We start from the raw sequence: 18361 nt of genomic DNA on the forward strand, positions 1-18361 counted from the left end.
GGTCCTTTGGGCTTCAGGCATGCTGTTCCTTTGTGTTCTCTGGTTATTTGAGACAGGGTCTCACTGTGGGACCCAGGCAGACCTCCCAGCTAGGATTACAGCAATGCACCACCACACCTGGCAGGTCACCATTAGAAGGGACCTGATGCCATGTGGTGCTGCCATGGCTAAGGGGGCTCTCTAGCTTCCAGGCATTCAGGACCAGGATCTTCTGTAAGGAGCCCACCCTTGTGTATCTGAACCTTGATGGCCACATGACGTGTTGACTGGAGGGCAGCTCTAGGTGAACAGCGGCAGACGCTGGGATTCAGACATCCCCAGCATCAGGAATCACCCAGACCCCTGGGATCTCATGGGGGTCCAGGTGACAGTATTTCACAGCATAGAAGAGGCTGATGGTCACTCTCCTCCCCTTACGCTTCTTCCGTAGGGTACCCGTTGTTCTCTGGGGCCTTGTGTTTCTGAACGTCTCTGTTCTGAACGTCTACTCTTTCTGCATAGACTCTGGCTTCAGCATTAGGAAGGGCTGTACGTTCATTCATTTCCACAGGCAGCCAGAGGTTGTCCTCGCAGAAAACGAGTAGAACTGGGCTGCTCACCCCGGAGTAGCCTGAGAAAAGGCTGTCCTTTGCTCAGTGGTGCCATTTTGGGGTATACATCTTTAAACATTTCTAAACTCACGTAAAACATGATATATCATTGGGAAGGTAGTGGTTTTGGAGCACTCCTATTTATGCTGAATTAATGGGTCACCCATATGCATTAGGATCACTGTAATATGCGGGTCAGTAGCTATAAGCATAGGTAGACTTATTGTCTTGCATCTGATCGTGAGCTTATTAACTGAGCGAATGTGGAGAAGTGACAGGAGTTCTCCAGGCCTCTGTGTCCTGATCTCGGTAGAGGGAACGGTGAAGCTTACTTTGTGGTCCTGTTGCCCATCTGGAAGTATAGGGCCCTGTGTCCAGTAACACGTCATTGCTCACTCTTGAATGTCTTTAATATTGCGTGACCCCCTTAGGGCTCGATGGACACTTGGGAGCTGGCGGTTCCAGCATTTCACCAGGTGTCAGGTAAAGACCGAATGCCCCCTGCACTAAAGCACATCGCTGAGTAGGGCTGCCATGGTGCCTGCCCTTAGTGGGTGTACAGACTCCTGCAGACCTGGGGTAAAAGCCTACCTGAAAGGAGAATAGGGTGCTAGACCAGAGGCTCAGTGGGGGAAGCTGAGTGGAGGTGAAGATCTCATTTCAGGTTTTCAGCACTCTCATAAAAGGTCAAGTGTGGCAGTGTGTGCCTGTAAACCAGACTGGGGTATAGAGATGGATGGGCGTGTCCCCAGGGCTCTGTGGCCAGCCATTCTAGCTGAAGCTGAACTACAGATTCAGGGAGAGACTTTTTTAAGAGTGAGGCTCTTGGAGACAACTCGATAAGTTAGCCTCTGGCCACCAACACACTGTGTGTGATCACATCTGTGTGTGTGCATGAACATGTGTGTACATGCATGGTGCACGAATGCATGCGCACACACACACACACGGGGCAGGGAGGAAGGAGATATATATATATATATATATATATATATATATATATATATATATATAGAGAGAGAGAGAGAGAGAGAGAGAGAGAGAGAGAGAGAGAGGAAGAGAGAGAGAGAGAAACAGAGACATGGCTTTTGTACTTTAAATCTGGCCCTGAAGGCTGCTTAGGCATTCAGGTAGAAAAGATGACAGGTCTTTCTTAGCACAGGGGCTGGATTTGCCGAGGAGGAAGTCAAGAGCAGCTCCCCATGTTGTGTTGGGGGTGTGTGTGTGAAGGCATCTCTCCTGACCAGCAAAAGGTCAAAGGGCAACCCCCCTCCATGATCCTACAACTAACTCTTCAGCTAGGATAAAGGGAGCTGCTCGGGGGCTCCCCCGTCAAGTGTGCATTGTTGTGTGATTGACAGCTCAGTGCTAAGGTGGGGTTCAGCTTTCATGCTGGCTTTGTGCTGACATGCACTCAAGGAGTTTGTCACCTCCGAGCAAATCACTTTCTCTTCAGGTCTCCCACTTTCATCCCGTGACAGATAATGCTGGCAGCAAGACCCTTCCCTTTCTAATTCAGCTCCTCCGGATTAGAGGAGAGAGAGCCTCTGTGCGTCCCTCCAATGGGAAGGTCTTCCACACAAAGTCAGGAGAAGGAGGGGACAAACACAGGGTTGGCCCCGCAAACTGTGGCCTGGTGTTTTGTGGGCACCTGGGGTTCTGCCGAGTCTCTCTCTCTTTTACACATTTTTATTTCACCCAAGCTGTTTGGCCGTGCTTACTAATTAATTAATCTTCCATAGGTGTCTATTTTCAAAACGTGTGAGGGCTTTAGAGACACAGGGACTTGACATACATTTCCATCAAAGAAAGGTGAGCTCACGTTACAGACGGGTGTGTGGTTTGATTGACATTAATCTATCGGCATTTGGTAACGACTGTGACCTTCTGTGTGATTGACAGGAGAACCTCACTCCCCGCAGGGGGTCTGCCTCCATTCTGTAACCTGCTTCACCGTAGCCAGGGGTGTAAAGTGATCAGCACGGGGTGGATGAGACGGATTCTACCTCGCTTTGTGTTGCTGTGGTGAAACACTGACCAGTGTGTTTTGTCTTACATATTACAGTCCATCATTTGGGTTAGCCAAGGCAGGAGCCGAGAGTCAGGGACTGAGGCAGAGGCTACCTAACTCGCTTGCTCCCCAAGGCTTGCTCTCCATGGCTTGCTCCCCATGGCTTGCTCCCCATGGCTTGCTCCCCATGGCTTGCTTGGTCTGTTTTCTTGTACACCCTAGGACCACTGCACAGGAGTGGCACTGCCCACAGTGAGTTGGTCATTAAGAAAATGCCCCACAGACGTGCCCAGGAGCCAAGCTGGTGGAAACGGTTTCTCAGTTAAGTTCCCAGCTATGTTTAGGGTTAGGTCAAGTTGGAAAAAAAAAAAAAAACTAGAAGAGAGAGCTCACTGGGTAAAGGCGCCTGCCACTGAGCTTGACTGACAACCGCAGTTTGATTGCTGGGACCACATGGTAGAAGGAAGAGAACTGACAATGGCGAATTGACTCCTGCCTTCACTTGCACACCGTGGCACATACGTGGCAGAGTACACTTGGGTGTGCATATGACTGTGCACAAGCACGCACGCGCGCGCGCGCGCGCACACACACACACACACACACACACACACACGGAGGAAGGGAGGGAAAGAAAGGAAAACAGAACAAGCAAATATAAAACACTTCGAAGATCAATACTGAGTAAGAATCTGCCGAGGGTGGGGGCAGATTTCTGGTCTTGGGAGTTTTGTATAGTTTCTTGTCTTGTGGGGATTATAACTGGAAATCTTAGCTAGCCTTGTGCCCAGCCTCTACTGTTGTGATAAGTGTGCCTTCATTTTAGTGCGAACAGAGGTGGATATTGCTCAGCCTTCCCTCTTTAGTCTCCTGCTGGGTGTGTGTCCCGCAGGAGCCACAATGCCTTGGGAGAAGGTTTTCCTCAGCTCTGGTCACGATGGGCTTCGTGGTTCCCTTCATGGTTACAACTACGGCTTGCTCCCCTAGACTTCCATGAAGACATTGCCTACAGGAGTGAGGATGGTCCCCTTGTGAGTTAGATGTGTTCTAGAATCCCCAGAACTACCCAGTGCAGAGACTGGGTGCACGCAAGATGGTCTTGCAGTTCCCCAGCTGTGGAGGGGAGCGTGACTTGTTTTCCGGAGTCACTGAACTGTGTGGCATGAGGACCTGCTCAGAGCCTGCTTCATGGCTGCGTCTGAAGGATTTCTCGCACCCCAGAGATGCCTTCGGTGCTTGTACACAACTCCCTTCCTTTCTGAGGTGGAATCATACCAGCTCTGCATCTTGATTGACAACTGAGATACTGGGTGAGGCGGGCGGCCTGTTAGAGCTTAATACAAGATACTCTAAACGTTTGCTTCTGGCTGATTACCTCCTCAGAATACCTGCATTAAGATCAAGGCTTTAATCCCTTGTAATTGCCAGGACTGCATGTGTAACCCTCACGGATGGCATTCAAGCCACGCCACAGCCCCAGCAACCAAACCCTCAACAGTCGTCTGGCAGGAATGGTTAGTATGCGCAGTTCCACCTCATCTCATTACAAACGAATGGAGGGAGGGTGGAGCCGTAGCTCAGGGGGGTGGGTTGCTTGCCCCGCCATGTGCGAGGTCCAGGACTTGGTTCCCTGCACCTCGATGGGGAAGCAGTCCTATCAGCAACACCGTGAACGATATTTATGTGTTTTTTTTTTTTTTAAAGCACTCTGAGATCCACAGCAGAAAGGGACAGGATTCCCCATAGACACTGTACATAACTGGACAGTGTCTGGAAGAGCAGCTCAGGAAAGGGCTAGCATGGGCCCCTGTTGGAAGGGTTTGAGTACTTACATCAGGGCATGCCAGGACCAGTGCCCTGGTCACAATGCCTCCAAAGCCAGGCAGAGAGCAGACAGGAAATGAGGCAGGCCAGTAAAACGTCAAGGCCCGCCCACCCCCAGTGACCCACGCCTTCCCCTCTATGGAGCGTCCACAACTTTCTCAAAGGCAGCGCCATCAGCAGGGAGACCGGGCATTCACACACACACAAGCTCATGGAGACATTTCACACTCAGGCCACCAGCCAGCTGTCGTCCACTGTTTGCAGGTTTTCATTCCCTGGGATCTTTCTGAGGTCATACTATGCACACTGACTCTGGCTCATACCCTGGCACACGCCCGTCTGCCGCCGCAAACACAGGCTGCCATTTTAGTACGTAGAGACATTGAAACTTCCCGTTAAAATGCAAAACTCTAAATAAAGCTGGGATGTGCTCCTCCCACGGAAGTGCCATCCTCCTATGGCTCCCCACCTCAGCTGGTTTTAAGTAACCTGTTCAGAGATCCGTTCCTCTTTCTGGGAACCGGCTTTTACTGCCTAACTCTAGACCATCAGAGTTTAACACTTAAACACAACAGGAGACAATGTCCAGAGTCATCTCAAGGGTCAGCCAGGTCTGGCTTACATTCGGTGCCTTGGACAGAGAGCTCCAGTTCCGGGCCTTTCCTCAGGGGAGTGGGGTCCCGTTGGTGATGGAAGAGGTGGCTTCTGCTTGAGATCATCTACCACATGTCATATAACCTGTGGCAGTGTTAGTAGTGGAACCCGGGGAACCAAACTGGGCTGAACTTGAACCTGGGCGTGCACGGCTGTGCTTCCTGGGAGAGACAGCCCTGGGCTGAGCACGGGGAGCGGTGTCATACACAGCCAGCTGCAGTGAGGCTGTCTGGGTTCTGGTTTCGTTTACTGCTATACAATTTGCAGAGATGGGGACCGAATAAACCTGTGCCCGTGCCATGACCCAAACACAAGCATTGGAAGAAGCTGGGGGCAGAGTCTTTCCACACCAGTGTGGAAACAACTAGAGGAAGGGCTAGAGAAGTGGGTGGGAACGGAGGAGGCCTCCCTGGTTACAGTCTGAAGCTGGAAATCTCCCTGAGGACCCTCCTTCCTACAAGGAGCCAAATCCTTTAGATTGGAACGTCACAGAAGGTGTGCCACGGACATCTTCTTCAAGGACAGTTTATCCTGCACCAGGAACTCCCATCTTCCCAAGCCTCTTAAAATTGTTAGGCTGTACAAGGTGATAGGATTCATAGTGATATTCTTTGGTATGTTGTGTACCTCAGCTGTGTTCACTCTCTCTCGCCTTCTCCTGCTCTTTGCTCTCCATCCTTCCACCTGCCCAGTGTTGGGGTTAAGTGTGGGAGACCCTCACCAGCTTGTCATGGTGGTGGGATTGGTTCTAGGGCCCTGCACACCATAGACAAGTATTCAGCCAACACACTACAGCCACAGTGCCCGCATATCAATGTGCATGCTTGGTGTGTACATACATATCTGTGTAGAAACACATACATGTGTATACATGTACACACACATCTATGCATACAGCCTGACATACATGCATACATGGTCCAGGAGTCCCAAGTGAGAACGGTGACATTTATCTTTCTGGTCTGGTTTATCTTACTTAATGTGCTCTCTGGTTCCATCTGGTTTCGGAACAAGGCATTCCTTTTTCCGGTTCAGTGAAACGCCATGGTTTATATACACACATTTTCTTGACGCACTTAGCAGTTTATCTATTGATTGACACCCAGACTGATCCTGCACCTTGGCTGGAGTGAGGGAAGTGTGCCTTCATCAGCATCTATTCCTGTGGCTGTATCCCAGGTCATGCAGCAGTCTCCCTGTGTCGAGGAGCCTTGGTTCTGATTTCCATAGAGGCTCCATTGGGACATCCCGGGCATCCGCCATCCGCCATGTGCGTGTATGCCCTCGCCTCCCCGGCCATCATTGCTTGCATGACTCTCCTTTCAGTGGGGATGACTGGGAACCCCAGTGTAGTTCTGATTTGCATCTCTGTGGCAGCAAGAGGGTGTTGAGCGCTTTCCCTTGATCTGCGGACTGTTTGAGTTCTGTCTGCTAATAAATGCCAGTTCATGTCATTTACCCCTTTATTATAGGGCCCTGTTTCTTGAGTAGTTTTGTAACTGTTTCATTGGATAATTGAGTGGTGAATCACGGGGAACTACTTCGCCCTGTTTGGAAAAAGACTGCATTTCAGCAGCAGCAACAATGGCGAACCGTTACGCCACAAATTCGGTTTGCATTAGAGGTGGTTCGAGTTGTTATTTAAAACCCTTCACTATTTACTGTGGCTCAAGATTAGTACTTTGAGCCTCCAAGCAAAATTGTTCTTTCCGTCCTGTGCATGTGTGTGTTCACTGATGCGTGTGTGCCCTGTGTGTTTGTGTGTGTGTGTTTGTTTTGTGCAGGAGTACCTGCTCTGTAAAATGTCCCTTCACAGTGCCCCCCCTCCAGTGTAGTGATTTCAGTGGGTGAGGATGAAAAGGACAGTTAGAAGAATACGCTGTCAGGTGCCAGTAACACAGATTTTAATTTTGGGGTGCAGAGGTGGCTTGGCTGTTAAAAGCACTGGCTCTCCTTGTAGAAAACCTGGGTCGGATTCTAAGTGCCCACATGGCGGTTTACAACCGTTTCTCACTCTGGTTCCAGAGGGTCTGATGCCCTCTTCTGGCCTTGGAGGGTACCACGCACACACAGGCACACATACATGCGAAACAATTAAACATATTACATAGATACATCCTCCCTGGATCGCTGAGTTGTTCCTCTTGGTTAGTGCTGTCCTTCATCATTCGACTATTAAAATTTCAAACGAATATCACGATTAGGATGAAACGTAAAAACACGGCACAATTGTCGACAGTACTTCCGGTGGGAGGAGAGATTAGTTAGCTCCGCAGTACTGAGACGCGAGCTTCCCTCTGCCCATGCTCACACCTGTAGAAATCGATGTACAGTGAGCACAGCTTAAGTACTTACCCAGGGTTTTATTTGTAAACACCCTCAGCTCCCCCAAGCACACCGAGGGACTATCGTATGGCCGTTTCCTTGGTGCAGGGATTGACCAGGCGAGGAAGGGCCTGGGACCCTTTCCAGGCAGATGCTGACTGCTCTGGACTTAGCCTGCGTCTCGCGGCTCTGGTTCCTGGAGGCTGCATCAGCCGGACACAACTGTTCCTCCAGTGTCCCAGAAGTGAGGCAAGACTTACAGAGGGAGGTAGAGCTTCTCCCTGCTTTGTGGTTATTTTCCTTGTCTTGTTAAAGGCCTCTCTATTATCTGCGGTTAGTCCAGCTTGCGTTAGCTATTATGTTGCTGATACTAGCCCGACTCCCTTTCCGTTCGTTTCGGCGTGTGTTTTATTGGTGTTGCTTGTGACGGAATCTCTCGTAGCCTAGGCTGGCCTGTATCTCTTATATAGCTGAGCATTATCTCCAACTGATCCTGTTGCCCTCACCTCCCGAGGGCCAGGCTTCCGGGCGCGTGCCAGCACACCTGGCTTGTTCTGGTCTTTGTTGCTTTGAGATAGGACGTTGCTTTGCAGCCTAGGTTGACCTCGAAGTCACGATTCTCGCGCCTCAGCCTCCCAAGTGCCAGCATTATAGGTGTGAACCACTGGCCTGTCTTCTCTGCCTCTGTGTGTGTTTAAGGTGTGTGTGTGTGTGTGTGTGTGTGTGTGTGTGTGTGTGTGGTGATGGGTGTGCACGCAGACACACCCAGGAGGTTGATATCGTGTCTTTTTCTCAGCTGCTTCCCACTTTATTGTTTCTTGCTAACTGGGGTCCGTCTGTTTGTCCAGGCCGGCTGGCTTCCTCAGTGCTGGGATTACAGCTGTATGCCGCCTTGGGTGCTAGGGCTCCAAATCAAGGTCCTCACGCTTGCTTAGCCCGCATTTCACCAGCAGAGCCACCTCCCAGCCCTCCACTCCTCCCTGGCAGTGTTTTGTAATTCCGTGGTTCATAGAACCACCGTCCGCTCTCTATTACTATATGTGTTAACCCAAAGCGATCAGTTTATTTACAAAGGGAGAAAAAGTTGATCTCAAGAGTGCGCTTTCCGTTGGCCATTCCTCGGCTCCTTTGCTCTTTGCTTGCGAGAAGGCAGCGTGTCTTGATGGAAGTGTGCAGAGGTGCAAAACACGGCACACCACAACTGGAAAGCAAGCGGGAGAGAAGCGCTCAGGGTCCTATGGTCTCCTTTCAGGGTGTATTCCCGCCAAGCCTTGGGAACCCGCAGACTAAGGCACAAGCATATGAGCCTCTGGGAGGTGGGGGTTTCAAGCTCTAAACCATGAAAATATTGGTGCTAAAAGGATCCAGTGAAAATGAGTGAGGTGACCTGCCTTGTACTGTGCTTTCTGTGAGCCATAGATGCGGGTGGCAGATTATTAGCTGCTCTGTGTTCCTTGCAGTTCATCTGAGAATCGCAGTCACTCTATCTTGAAGGCAAAGCTCTAGGAGACTAGGCCTTCCTTTGTATATGGAGACACACACACACACACACACACACACACACACACACACATACTCTTACACACTGGGGGGAGAGGGGAAAGGGAGGGAGGGAAAGGAACTGCAACAGTTAGAGGTAGATGATCCACAGGTCTCTTCTGTGCAGGGACCAGTGGCCCTCAGTTGCGCCCACAGATGGACCCACAGAAGTCAGGACACACACAGCTGGGTGAGACTGGGCCCAGTCAGCTTTGTCTGGGTTGATGGAGACATCACCGTGTACCAAGTCTTGCATCTTGTAGCTTGAGACGGCACAGACCCAAACCTGCCCTCTGGAGCACCTCGGGGTGTACAACCATTTCAACCCAGCTGGGAAAACGGTTTCTGCCAACCTGTGTGCTCAAGCTTTGGTAGGCCAGGGGCATGCTGGGAAAGCAGGACCAAGGCTTCCCTGGGGCTTTTTGTAGGGATTGTTCGGTGGTGACTGGAGGGGTGGCCAGCTGCGGTGAGGACTGAGAAAGAATGCCTTTGGAAATTAAGCTTGGTGATGAGCACATTCTTCTGAAGGCAGCTCTCCAGGTGTGCTGTCAGCCAGCCCAGGCTGTGGCCAAACACAAAGACGTCTTCAGAAGCAGGTGTGTGTGTGTGTGTGTGTGTGTGTGTGTGTGTGTGTGTGTGTGTGTGTGTACTAATCCTGAAATCTTAGCACATGTTCAAATAAAGACAAGATTGAGTGCGTGAAGGTACCTGTTTCCATCAGTCGGCATACTGTTCATAGCCGAGCTGGTTGAGGCTTCAAGTTTTAGGGTGATAATCACATTTTCATCTACCAAATGGCGAAGTAATCCTCCATGAGCCTCCGGCGGCTTTGAGGGCAGCTGTGGAGAAGAGAGCCTTCCAGTCTCAAAGCTTGGTATAGGAGAAACTTAACATAATTCATGTATAAGGAAACCGTACAGAGCACGGTTTTTAACGCACTGATTAAGGTACAAACAGAGCACGTGGGTTTTTGGTTAACGTGGGATGGATTGTGAAAAGTTTCTACTGTGGCAAAGTTTCCAGCTGGCAGGGTTTGTCTTCAGAACTGAATAAGAAGTGACAGGGAGTCGTCCTTCTGAATTTAGGAAAGAAGTCAGCCTCCTGGCTAGGGAGACACCTCAGCTGGTTAGGTGCTTCCTTGCAAGCACAAGGACCAGAGTTCAACCCCAGCACCCCGGCCGGGTGTGCTGAGGAACAAATGGAGCCCCAGAGCTGGAGAAGCGAGACCGGAGGCTACTTGGGGTTCACCAGCCAGCCTGTCTAGCCTATCAGTAAACTCCAGCTCCGCGTGATCAATCTTATGTGAAAACCCAAGGTGGCAGGCTCCTGAGGGACACCAAGGCTGACCTGTACAGTCAGCCCTGTCCCCAGTCTGCCCTAGCCCCTCATCTGGCACAGTTGTTTGGAATACTGCTTGTGTAGGTGGCTTTGTCAGTGGATGTGACTTCTCTTAGCTTGTCCCACGCTGGGAAATAGAAGAAGCTTGATCTTCCCATGCAGGCCCAGGATCTCGGGATTCTGACGACACAGCTGGGGGTGGGGGGCTTGTTTTCCGTGTGGTCCTGGACGGCTGTGGGAAGCGCAGACTGACGGGATTTTACCCTTTTATCCAGACCCACTACTTTGGCCTTTGGTTTCTCAGCAAGAGTCAGCAGGCAAGATGGGTGGAGCTGGAGAAGCCGCTGAAGAAACATCTGGACAAGTTCGCTAACGAGCCTCTGCTTTTCTTCGGAGTCATGTTCTATGTGCCAAGTGTGTCACGGCTTCAGCAGGAGGCCACAAGGTAGGTATATTTCCCCCTCCGGTTCCCTGTAAGGGTGTGGATCACCAGGCGGCTTCTGGTGAAGTCGAGGTGCTGGCCGATTTCAGCTGTGTGAGGAAGCAGAGTAGGCGTTGCAGCTGGAGGTTGCCCGCCTGTTGCCATGCGACAGGAATATTTTGGTTCAATCCATGGAGCTAATGCCCCGCATTCCCTTTAGCCCTGGTAAGGCAGTTGAGTTTCGTGTCTAGAGGCCAAGAAATATATGTTGAGCGAAATGTAAATAAGAAATACCGAATTTAATAAAGATGAAAAAAGTGAGGGGAAAAAAGAAGAAGTATACGTTGGGGATAGTCAGATGGGTGTGCTAGAATTCAGTAAAAGCTGACCACCTAATTCCGTTTTGTATATTCCCTGCCCCTACTCCACCCCAAACTCCACCGGACTCTGCAGTTGAGGAATAACGTGGTCCTAAATGGAGGTAAACCTGGGGAGGACGACACAGAGAGGGCGAGAGTTCTGATCATGTGGGTTACATAATCAGGAACAGGAAGTCAGCAGTGGAGACTCCAGTTGGCCTTGCCGTCTCGTGTCCTTGAAGGAATGGCAAATGTTCGTAAAGTTCAGACGGCTTGTGATTCACTGAGCAAAGCGAGAACGTTTTGTTGGTGTCAGTGCAGTGTACGTGGTGGCGAGAGATATTTGTGAAAGAACCTTGGAATCGCTCGTCAAGCAGACAACTGTTCTGGAGAAGCGGGAAGCTCAGGAGCACGTTTCGTTTTCTTTTCTTTTGTTTTGTTTTGTTTTGTTTTGTTTTGTTTTTTAAGCCTGTCGCTCAGATTTGGGCTCTGGAAATGTTTGTCGTGCTCAGAGGGTGCAGAGAGCTGCTAATCTTACCTTGTGGGTTTCAGGCTTGTGAGGTTCTCAGATGACGACAAAGTTGGGAACTTTTATGTTTCTGTTAGTCTCTTTTCCTCCTCCTCCTCCTTTCCCATCCTGTTCCCTTCCCCCCTTCTTCTTAATGCAGATCTGTTGCTGGTAGCTGTGGATATGGCTAAGTGGGTAAAGTCTGCTACCCAAGCACGAGGACCTGAGTTGGCACCCTGGAATCCCTGTGAAAGCTGTGGGCAGGAAACATGAGCCTGGAACTCCAGGCCTAGGAGAAGGGGCGGGCAGTGGTCTGGGGTTCATCAGCCATTCCTGAGGTCGATGACTAGAAAGTGTGGCTCTCTGAGGCTAGTTTGAGATCGTCCCATCTCACCCACTGGAGATGATGCTCGACGGGCAGTGTCTTCATAGCGAGGAAGCCCGCCGAGAGACCGATGAAAAAATGGACAAGTGAGGCCCAAGGTTAAGGCAACACCTGAGTGAGATCAGAAAAAGATATAAGGTGGGTTCCAGGAGGGCTCCAGTCCCACAAAATCACAAGGGCCAGCATTTAATCGGCAGCAGTGAATCCTGGTGTGGACAGGGCAGACAGGAGAGGCCCTGGGGTTTTCTGTCAGCCAGCCTAGCTGGAAGAGTGAACTCCAGGTCCAGTGAGAGAGCCTGTCTGAAGTATGAGGTGGAGAGAGACTGCGAAAAGATACCCAACATCAACCCCAGGCCTCCGCACACATACTCACACAAATCCATGCACAGACAGACAGACACACACACACACACACACACACACACACACACACACACAATGTGTCAAAGGGAGAAAACATGGAATCATAAAATCAAAGGAGGGGAAAATAAATGACCCAGTGTGATTCCAGACATGTGCAGGGAGAAGCTGGCAACAGCTAGGCTGCTCCTAGACAGATGGGGGATGAGTCATGAAGCCATGGGAGTTAAAAAGATTAAGAAGCTGGAAACTTTCAGCCTCACTCCCAACTGGAAGATGTGTTCCCTGGGCTCTGAGACGCTAGCTCCTTGGGTCCTGCTGGGACCCTCCACACTTCCTTTCAGGCCCCTTTTCTTCTCTCTCATCTTGGCCAGGCTTCCCCCAGCAGGGGCTCCTGCCTGCTGGGCATCCTCTCTTTTTATATCTTCCTGAATCAAAGGGAAGATTCTTCCACAGTGTGTGTTTTCATAGTAACAGATTCATTGTAAACACATGGTTTTCATATTTGTCTGGGCCCCGAAGGTGAAAAGACGGTTTGTAGTCGAGGTGGAGGAATTCTTTATTGGGCAACTTAAGGACTGCCAGGGGCAGCTAGAGAGCTGCTGGGCGCTCACACACAGCGACAAGCTTGAGATTGATGTCTGGGCCTTTCCCAAGTCTTCTTCAATAAAGAAGTCCCTCTTCAGTTTTTCAGTACTAAGTACACACTTTTAAAGGGGAAGGGGCTGGGGGCTGGGGAGGCGGGTAACTCAGTTGGCAAAGTGCCTGCCACACAAGCGTGAGGACCCGAGTTCAATTCCCAGCATTTATGTAAAATGCAAGACAGGGCATGTACTACATTTAATCCCGGGGTGGAGGTGGGGGCCAGGCAGACCCTCGGAGCTCTCTGTCCAACCAGTCTAGCTGAAGTGGCAAGCCTCAGGTCTCAGAGTTCAAAAACCAAAGAGTTAATCCTGAGGAACCGCACCAAAGATAAACAAATATCTGAGATACATAGGCAGGCAGGCACGCAAATACATGAGGTCGGCTGGCACATCCTCTTTTGTCAAGGAAGCTGGCCTGCTAGGGTGGGACTGTCATCTGTTAGTGGTCAACATGCTTACAGACTTTGCATGGTGTAACCACAGCTGTAGCCAGCCCAGTCTCTCTCCTGCCAAAGGTGGTCTTAGGGCACTGTGGTAGGATTGAGAAGTCTTAGGGTTGTGGAAGCTGTGCCAGGTGCCCCCTATCTTAGGGTGCTGCTGCTGTGTTCCACAGTGTCCTCTCCTTCAAGTCATATCCCCACAGCCCACCTTCTCTAAGTACTGGATGGGGAGGCCGTGCCCTTGTCTGAAGGTCGATGGCATACCGAGGGCAAAGCCAGGTCAGGCCAAGACTAACATCTTAACATGAGGCAAAATGGCACTTTGGGTTGTGATGTGAATGGTCATGCGTGTACCATTTTTCTGGGACAGCCAGGACAGCCTGGGGTATCATTTCTTAGTTTCATCTACCTTTTATTCCCTGTGTATATGTTTAGGTGTATATGTGTGGTGGCGACACATGCGTGGGGTACACATGCATGTGCATGTATGTGCGTGTCTGTATGCATGCCTGTGAAAACACAAAGTCGATGTCATGTTTTTTCCTGTTGCTCCCTACTTTGTCTGTTGAAGCAAGGTTCTCTGGGCTGAACCCAGGGTTCAGTGATAGGGTAGCCTGCCTAGTTCTCACTCCAGGAAGCCCAGCTTCACCCTCTCAGCTCTGGAGATACAGGTGGGCTGCCACACACACTCAGCGTCTCCATGGGTTTTTGAATTCTAGTCCTCACACATGGCACGCATGTCTACCACGTGAAGCCTTCTCCCAACTTCATTTTTTTTGAAACAGGGTTTTATTGGCCCAGAACTTAGCAATTAGGCCAGGCTGACTGGCCAGTGAACCCAGAGGTCTGTGTCTCTGGTAGCTTGTCCCCTTGTCCCAGGATTTTTTTCCATGGGCTCTGGGGGGCTGAACTGAGTCCTCATACTTTTACTGGCCAAGCCTCTTCCTGGCCTCCCCCAAAGCTTGCATCGTTCTTCCTTGGTTGGAAATACTATCACTTTCCCCATAGATGTTGCGGTCTGTCTTGTGTGGTCCACAGCCAGCGTCCAGAATGCCTCTTCTATAGGCTTTCTTACAACTATGTTTCCATTCTCCTTTTCACTTTATTTTCTGTTCCTCAGTTCTTTTACTATTTTATAATGTCACCTGATGAAGACTTTTCAGAAGATTTATCTTTAATTGTGTGTATGTGTTGTATGTGTGTGGGTCTGTGCACCAGAGTGCAGGTGCCCACCGAGGCCACAAGGGGGCGTTTCATCTCCTGGAGGTGGAGTTCACAGGTGGCTATGAGCCCCCGGCATGAGTGCTGGGAACCAAAATCACATACTTGGGAAAGTTAGCAAGTGTTCTTCACTGCTGAGCCATCCCTCCAGCCCAGCCCCTCGTGGAGTTTTAAAGGTTGCCACGGGCTTGGAAGTAGATTCTCCACATGCATTCCCGTTGGCTGATAGAGTCAGGGGCACCCCTCCTGTTTGCTTCCGCCGCGGAGGGGCACTGCACTCTTGGTTATTGAGAACAGCATCTTTCCTGCCCAACACAGCATGTCAAGGTGCGGCTGACACTGGAGTCGTCTCTTATTCTTTGTGAAGTTAGTGTGATGAGATAAGGAAAGATGGTTGTCTGTAAGAAGTCATGACCTTGGGCGGGCAGCTTTGCTTTCCCAAGGGAGAATCTTTTGTGGTCCGGGGCTCTGAGCTGAGGCACTTTTACAGACTGAGCAGGTGCTCTAGCACTAAGCCACACCCTAGCCTTTTCTCCTTTCCTTGCCTACTATTATAAAGTATCCATTCCATGGTTGACACCCCCTCGGCACTGGAGTGTAGGAATGGGCGGATCTCAGTGCCTCGCCACCAAAGAGCTGTGACTCCAGGCTGGTTTTATTTCATTCTCGTGTATTAAGGTTTATTTGGATGTTTTTCTTTTAAGTTTATGTCTCGACTGACTTTACTTCCTGGAGAATGTTCTGCCGCTGGTCTGGCATCCAGGGCTACCGGCAGGGGCTCTCATAACCAAGGTTGGCATCGTGGTCGTGCCTCCTGTTGAGCCTGGGTCACGTGGCCTGATGCTCAGCAAGGCCCAGAACCTGGCTCTGTGCTCTGTGCCGCCATCTTGAAACCTTTGACTGACAGGTCCTCTATTTTCTCTTTACACCAAACTGCCATGAAGAAGCCTCAGCCCAGGCCCCATTTTCTTCCGTGGCTTCTGTTCCTGTTGTGGCCTGTGGCCATTAGGATGGGCGGATCTCAGTCTACTGCTATGAATGCGCTCAAAGGAAAAACCACCCTGTACAAAAACCCAGCAGACAGAAAGCTTCTGTGCAAATAAAAATGTGCCTCCGGTTAGCGTTTCTGCTGCTGGCCCTGACCCTCAACGCTGGAAGGCGTTGAGGTGGGCCAAAGCTCTCCATCTCAACTGCAATTCCCTCACTTCAGACAGAAGAATACTCAAGTTGACAACCCACGCTCAGCCGGCTTTCTCCTCTCCCAGATAAAAAGCTTCAGTCTTCAGGGTGCTGGTGGGTAGGTAGCTGTTCAGGTAACCTGCTGTGGTAAGAACGCAGAGGCGGAACCAAGCTCAGTGGAGCTACACTTGACCGTGAAGGGCAGTTTCCATGAGTCCTTTGTGTCCGGGGGACAGATCAAACACAAATCAGTAATAACTAATTTGGTACAGTTTATTTTTTATTGATAGCAAAAAAAAAAAAAGGTCAATGTTTCAAAAGCAAATAAACCAGAGACCTTAATTCCCATTCCAAAGGGGTCTTCATGTGCAGCATTTCTATAGGATTGCCTGTGTATGAGTTCACACGTATGTGCAGGTACATGTGTGTATGAGATGTGCATACATGTGGAGGACCTGAATCTCTCAGACTGCTTCTCACTTTGTTCATTGAAACAGTCTCTCAACTGAGCCCAGAGCTGGCCAATGTGACTACTTTGAATAACAGCTTGCTCCAGGTTTTCCCCGTCTCCACCTTCCGAATGCTGGGATTATAGACTCCTGTCCCCCCACCTGTCATGTGTGTGGTCCTGGGATATGAACCTTGTTCCCCTTGTGGGATGCTGCACGTCTCTACGCACTGAGCTATCTCCCCAGCCCAATCTGTACCCCTTTAACCGTGAATGCTTACCTGTCTGCTTTACCCACTTGTAAAGCAGTTTGCAAAAACAGGTGCACGATTCCTCAAATCTTTCCCTTAAAGAAAAAAAGGTAACGACTTGGTTATGACACATTAAACCCTAGGTTATTGTGTGTTTAGTGGCCTGCTATCTGGAACATCTCTAAAAGCAATCAAAAATAATGTGCTTTTCCAAGAGCTATCATGGAAACTAGCTGGAAAATAATCTCTCAGGCAAACCTTTCTTTCTCTGCACTCCTTGACTTTGGAAGGCCGAGAAGGGCTCACCGTCTAACTAGAGAGATAGCAAGGACTTGAGGTGGAGAGCAGGCTAGGAATGTATACACTGTATTTGTCTAAAAGTTGAGTGGAACATGATGACCCACTGCCGTAGTCCTCGCTTCCCTTTAGCGGAGGGGCGGAGAGGAGAGAAACCGGAGCTGTGGGAAGAGATGATCCCTCGTGTCCAGGCACGCCAGCTGTGCTTGATGGAGGTTTAAAAGACTCTCACTCCTCATAAGAATTCTTTGGATCTGTAGGGAGTCATTATAATGGGCGGATAAGGCATGGCACGTTGATTGCAGAAAGGGCTTCCCAAAATTCTCAGGATGGCGGAGGAGCGGGGAGTCAGTACCTAGGGTCTTGTGGTCTCTCTTTGTCTTAGAAAGGTCGAGTACTGGGGTACTGAATTGGTGTCGAGACGGAGGGGAGGAGGAGAGAGGGGGCAGGTCCACTGTGCCCACACGGTAAAGGCACGGAAAGTGTAGACTTCAAGGGGGACTTCCAGTGCTGAGAGGTTATGTAGCTTGCATCTGTGACTGGATCCAGTCTGTCACCAGGACCCATGACGCTCTTGAGCTTACACACAAGGCGTTGCGCCGTGTGTCACAGAGGGGCCTGATGAGATTGTGGGTGTTTGTCCCTGAAAAAAAGAAGTGTTTAATTATATACATAGAGCTTTAGTACCAACAAACGGGCATCTGGGTCCTTAAATCAAGGGCATCTTTCATATTACTCTGAAATGGATGGTAGCATCTTTGTGTGTGTGGTGTGCTTGTGGGCTGGGGATGGTCAGAGGACACCGGTGGAGTCAGTCCCACCTTTAAATGGCTCCCAAGAGTTGAGCTCAGGTCAGCAGGCTTGTGAGACGAGCATCTTTATCTCCTACCCCTAGCCATGCTTGCCCTCTTTCTTACCCCTTTGCCAGAGCAGAATGTCCATCTGCACTTCTCCTCAAAGATGACCAACTGAGCTTAGGAAGGCTGATTCTGACTGACAAATCAAAGCAAGACGGGCAGATGCCATCTCGGCTAGCCTTGTCCCCATCCCCTGAAGTTACAATGGCAGAGTTAGTCCTTCCCTTGCTCTCCCTGGCCCCGTAGGCATTTTGGTTGTGTCTGCTCATAGTGACACTTTGTACAGTAGGAAAGACACACCAACTACATTTTCTCACTGACCCATTTGCTTCCGTGCAATTAAGTGTCCGTCTGTCTTGACGCTTTAACTGCCTTCGAGAGACTATAGTGGTTGACATGGGTGTGCAAGTGTTTCCCTACGAATCCTCCTTGGAAGACCTTGATTGTGTATGAGCATCCCTTAAGGGCTAGACTGTAGGTCCTTATGCTATCTGTTGGAGAGTCAAGGTGCAACTATTTCAGAATTTTTATGAATTCCTGTTGGCGTCCGTTTCATCTCTGACTACCCATGAAGTTTAACAAGGGTGTTATGTTATTTTTCTTTTTTCATCACTGATCAAAACTCATGACAAGAAGCAATTTAAGGGGGAAAAATAGATGTATTCTGGCTTATAGTTTGAAGGGACACAGTCCACTGTGAGGAAGGGATG

At 50.0% G+C, this 18361-nt stretch overlaps 1 protein-coding gene across 6 annotated transcripts in view; it reads left to right on the plus strand.

Moving 5' to 3' along the window:
- Ptpn14 (protein tyrosine phosphatase, non-receptor type 14) overlaps window positions 1–18361 on the plus strand; it is a 152236-nt gene that overhangs the window by 62625 nt on the left and 71250 nt on the right. For 5 of the 6 annotated variants that reach the window (XM_017598837.3, XM_039090828.2, NM_001401364.1 and 2 more), the window contains one exon: window positions 10557–10726. The exons of the other annotated variant lie outside the window; for it this stretch is intronic. In XM_017598837.3, coding sequence (XP_017454326.1) covers window positions 10557–10726 — 170 coding nt within the window. The remainder of the gene's footprint in view (window positions 1–10556; window positions 10727–18361) is intronic. 6 annotated transcript variants of the gene reach the window in all.

This window comes from Rattus norvegicus, chromosome 13 (genome assembly GCF_036323735.1).
Source record: "Rattus norvegicus strain BN/NHsdMcwi chromosome 13, GRCr8, whole genome shotgun sequence".
NCBI lineage: Eukaryota > Metazoa > Chordata > Mammalia > Rodentia > Muridae > Rattus > Rattus norvegicus.